The sequence below is a fragment of the Epinephelus moara genome, unplaced genomic scaffold, assembly GCF_006386435.1.
Source record: "Epinephelus moara isolate mb unplaced genomic scaffold, YSFRI_EMoa_1.0 scaffold3520, whole genome shotgun sequence".
Taxonomy (NCBI): Eukaryota; Metazoa; Chordata; class Actinopteri; order Perciformes; family Serranidae; genus Epinephelus; species Epinephelus moara.
This window is the reverse complement of record NW_026081228.1, coordinates 1-1,223: the sequence shown is the minus strand read 5'-3', so window position 1 is coordinate 1,223 and position 1,223 is coordinate 1. Positions and strand designations below refer to the sequence as shown.

General features: G+C 46.8%; 1 protein-coding gene across 1 annotated transcript; it reads right to left on the bottom strand.

Moving 5' to 3' along the window:
* Positions 1 to 6: 6 nt before the first annotated feature.
* On the bottom strand, positions 7 to 1,214 carry LOC126387313 (fibroblast growth factor-binding protein 1-like). Its single transcript, XM_050039850.1, has one exon. It carries the CDS (start codon positions 1,181 to 1,183, stop codon positions 500 to 502), a length of 684 nt encoding a protein of 227 aa, XP_049895807.1. The 5' UTR covers positions 1,184 to 1,214; the 3' UTR covers positions 7 to 499.
* Positions 1,215 to 1,223: the final 9 nt, after the last annotated feature.

Sequence of the window (1,223 nt, the reverse complement as noted above, 5' to 3'; positions counted from 1 at the left end):
GTCACATAAAACAATACCACACTGTAAAAAAAACTCTATTACAATTAAAAAAAACTATATTCTCAAACTTTGAAGCCTTTTCAGGTCAACATCAATTAGTGGTTTCATGTTTTTATCTGTGTTTATTGGTCAGAAATGTTCATTGAAAAGCTGGAAAACAATATTAAACAGAATATGAAAATCTCAAAATGTACAACTGCCACAAAAATGTTGTAAAGTAGAAGTTTAGGTATTCAAAGTCTAAGTGCCTGAACATTGTTACTTGACAAAAGGTAATTAGTCACTTTCCACCAGCGATGATAAATTACTCAATAAACAAATGTCATATTGATGAAACCACTCAGTCCAGTTGGGTATAAATACAAATTGTGGAGATAAAATCTGACTTTTACTGATTAAAAATTAAAGATCTGTTGCTGCTGCATCACCGCTGTTTGACAAACACAAAATAAATCCTGCATTTAGTCTGATCGTGTCCACCTCCTCCTCAGATCTGGAGCTAACAGTCGTCACTTTGCAGGAGAGACATAAAGAAGTTGCACACACTGGCCCACGAGCCGCTGCAAGTCTCTTCAGCCGTTTTCTGGTGGTTCGCGCGCTTTGTGCACGCTGGAGACACGGTGGTGGAGGTGGAGGTGGAGCGAGGCGTCGTCGGCGGGGTGAGCTCATCTCCTCCGGACTGAGCGGAGACTACTGAGCTAAAGATGTCCAGTTTGAAGTGAGCATCCTGGGGCGCGTGCTTACACACGGAAGCCTTCACCAGCGCGCGCTCGTCCGAGCACACTTTGGTTTTCAGCTTTTTGAAGGCGCGGGACACCTGTTTCCAGAAGCCCTTGTTGTTGGAACGGTAGCCCGGGCAGCTCTGAGGTTTGCCGTTGTATTCGCACTGCAGATTGGTGTATCCGCCTTTGATGCGCGCCACCGGGTCCTCGCATTTTACCATCAGCTTGACAGTGTCCCCGACGTCTTTTGCCACCCAAGTACACTGCATCTTGCCCCTGGGGATCTTTCCCCGGACACTGGCTGCAAGCTTGTCGCCGCTCCTCTGCGCACTGCCGGGGGGTGCTATAGTCACGGTTTTGTCCGCTTCTCGGTTCTTATTGCGCGCAGCGGAGGACAGAGAGACCTGCTGCCCGATGAAGGCCAACATCAGCATGGGAGCGAAAGTCTTCAGCAGCAACATGTCTCTTTTTAGCAGACAATTTATTATCTGAAAGGACAGA